General features: G+C 42.0%; 1 protein-coding gene across 1 annotated transcript; it reads right to left on the bottom strand.

Moving 5' to 3' along the window:
- Positions 1–408: 408 nt before the first annotated feature.
- On the bottom strand, positions 409–1,413 carry LOC112504436. The gene is made up of 2 exons (XM_025108376.1): positions 1,120–1,413; positions 409–1,020 (listed from the first exon to the last, which is right to left on the bottom strand). The coding sequence occupies exons 1-2, from the start codon at positions 1,411–1,413 to the stop codon at positions 409–411; spliced, it is 906 nt and encodes a 301-aa protein (XP_024964144.1).
- Between the last annotated feature and the right edge of the window lie 1,723 nt (positions 1,414–3,136).

Genomic DNA, 3,136 nt, shown 5'->3' with positions numbered 1-3,136 from the left:
AAAACCCCCTAAACACATTGGCATAAGCCTAACAGGGAAATCCTTACCATCTATAACAATTGTGCATTCATCAAATACTTCGTCTACCTTACACTGACTACCGTCGGCTGTTTCTACTGTGTAGGCTTTGTCTAGCCTACAGGCACTCCTATTCAGATAGTGGCAGAAGGTAGTAGACACAAAACTACTATTTGCACTCGAATCAAATAATACATGTGCATACACCTTGTTGATAGGGAACATATCAGATACGACGTCAAGTGTTTCCTTGGCCTCCTCCAAAGTCATGTTGTAAGCTCGGCCGTGTCCCTTAGGTAGCTCCTTCCTATTTTTTGATCTCTTCCCAAATCCGTTATTCACTGTCTTTACGTGGGGTGTCGCACCATTTCGATGTTTTGGACGGTCAGGTCATAAATGTCCCGTAGCCCCACATTCATAACAAGTTTTTCCTTCTGGACACTCTCGCGCGGTATGCCCAGGTTTGTCACATTTGTAGCATGTCAGGCTCCCCGCTCTCCCCTCTCCCCTATGTCTCTTGTTGCATTTGTTACATGGAGGAATAGTGAATCCCTCGCTTCGTGTTTTTGCCAGAGTCGGAGTCCATTTTGGTTTCTTGTTGAACTTGTTCGATTCTTCCCATCTTCTCTTTGCATATCTTTTATCACAATTCTCCCTAGCATTGTTCTCCTCTGCCACCTTCGCCATCTCCACTGCTTGTACAAATGTGGTCGGTTTAGTCATGTCCACGTACCGTTTGATTTCGATTCTTAAGCCGTCTTTGAAGCGACCTATCTTTCTCTCCTCGGTAGCTACCTGGTAACTAGCGAACCTCGCTTTCTCAAGAAAATCGTTAACATATTCTTGAACCGACAATGAACCTTGCTTTAATCTAAGAAATTCTAATTCTAGCTTGTTCACCTCTGATTGTGTGCAGTACTTATCCATCATCATCTTTTTCATTTGCTCCCAAGTCATGGCAGCAATATCCTCATCACCTCTGATGGCACACTCAGACTCCCACTAATGCAATGCATAGTCCACAAAGGTTGTAGCAGCATAAGTCGCTTTTTGATCTTCTGCGCATCTACAAATTTTAAAGCTACTCTGCATCTTGGTTACCCAGTTCATCAGGCCAACTGGGCCCTCTATTCCCTTAAATTCTTTTGTCCCAGTGCCTTTGAATGTTTTAAAACTGCATCCTTTCTCCTTTATTGTCAATTCAGTTCTCTCGTTGGTGGGCGACTCTACCTTCTCTTTAACAGATACTTCCACCTTTTCAGTGGCTTGAGTGTTCTCATGCCGAACACTTTCCTCCTCTCTATCTTTATTGTCTTTAAATCTCTCACCCAACATTGCTTTAAGCATATTTGGCAATGTATCCCGGAGGACTTGTGCCATTTGCTCAGCTATCATTTCCTTTGTGAGGAGATTTTCCTCTCCCGGTCTCCTTGACTCCTACTGATAGCTAAATTAGCTTGCGCGGATGAAGTCGTACTAGAACTAGCAGTTCGGACACTTCCTCGACCTCAACTTTGGGCTCGTGTCCGACCTCGAACTGTTGGTGGGGCTATGCCATTAGTACCTCCCCCATTGAGGGCGTTCCTTGTTGATCCAGAAGAAACCATACTGACATAATAGGGTATTATCGTTTTAACATGATTCTAAAGTCAAACATAAAACATTACATTTTTTTCATATAATATAATCACTATATATAAGCGAAATACATAATAAGGAATTCACGTCGAAAATTTCATAATGCTCAGTAAGCTATATATATTTCGTGTCAATAAACAATCATGGAGAGAGAGACATTACATAATCCCATTTACTTACAAAAGATGAGATACTTCATAATTCTAAACACATCTCTAAATCATGTGAATGCTCAAAAAAATCTATTGAGGCACTGGACTAGATGAAAATTCGATCAACTATCTAGACACGCACAATTAAATCACATACCCAAAAGATCTTTCTCTCTCCCCTCTCTCAAAAGGATTCTATGTCTAAAACTGATCTGCGGGGTAATAAGGGAGATAAGGGTCCCTCAACCACTCCTCAAAAGATGTGGATGGCCTGGAATGCCACAAAGCAGTGGACCATTTTTGATGCAATGGACCCATTTTTGGGCCATTTTTGATGCAATGGACCCAGTCGGAGAAATAGCCCCTCACTACACCAGCATAGTTTATGGTCACTTTCTTATAGAAGTGAACTCTGTCTCTAAATCTAGCGCCTACGGGACGAACAACAATTCTTCGCTCCTGCTCAAGTACAACTTTATCCCAAATCAGTGCATGATGCTGTTCCGACAAATTTGCATTCTCTACAATTAGCTCGTTTAGGGCTCCTCCTTGTTCGACATGTGCCTGCTGAAGATTGTTCAACCATTCATTCAGTTTAGTATTCCCATCTAAAGTTCAGGTCAACCTCTCTCTTAGATTTGTGTTCTCTCCCTACAAGGTCTCTATAGTCTCCATCATGTCCTCACGTGTAGGGGTGCGGGGCGTGTAGTCCTCTGAAGGCTCCGGTGTGGTCCTTCGCCTGATGGGCTCTCGTGATGACACTTCACTAGTGTGGGCCAGACTATCGCTTCTGGACCGGGTGCCGGAAACATGTCTGGCACTGGAGCGGTGACTGTCAATAGATCCTCTATTCGGTCCTAGCCCGTAAGGTGTCCTACGTGTTCCGTATCTGCGTCCACGTTCGCGTCTGATAGACCTAGTGTGAATGGTGTGAACTAGGTCTCCTACAAGTCATAAAAGGAATACTATGTCAAGTAATAATGTAGGATCAAAATTAATCGCATGATAAGCAATACTAATACACAATAAACATGTGGTTCTAACAATCCTCTCAGTTTAAGCTTAGGCTAAGTAAATCTTAACCTAATTATCTTAAACTAAAGCTCTGATACCAACTTGTAACACCCTCATTTTTTTTTGAGAATGTTACATAATCTGAAACAAATTCCTAAATAAATACTCCAAAAGACGGCTAAAATAAAACCGTTTAAACCGTTTACAGCGGAAGTATTTGAATCAACCAAAAATTAACTTAAGTTCTAACCCACCTCATACCAGGTTAAGTTACAAAAGATCGACACAACGCTGCTAGACAAAAGACTAAAAAT

This window comes from Cynara cardunculus, unplaced genomic scaffold (genome assembly GCF_001531365.2).
Source record: "Cynara cardunculus var. scolymus isolate 2C unplaced genomic scaffold, CcrdV1 Un_Scaffold_5609, whole genome shotgun sequence".
Lineage (NCBI taxonomy): Eukaryota > Viridiplantae > Streptophyta > Magnoliopsida > Asterales > Asteraceae > Cynara > Cynara cardunculus.
Note: the sequence above shows the minus strand (reverse complement) of the source record. Positions and strands in the feature narration are given on the sequence as shown.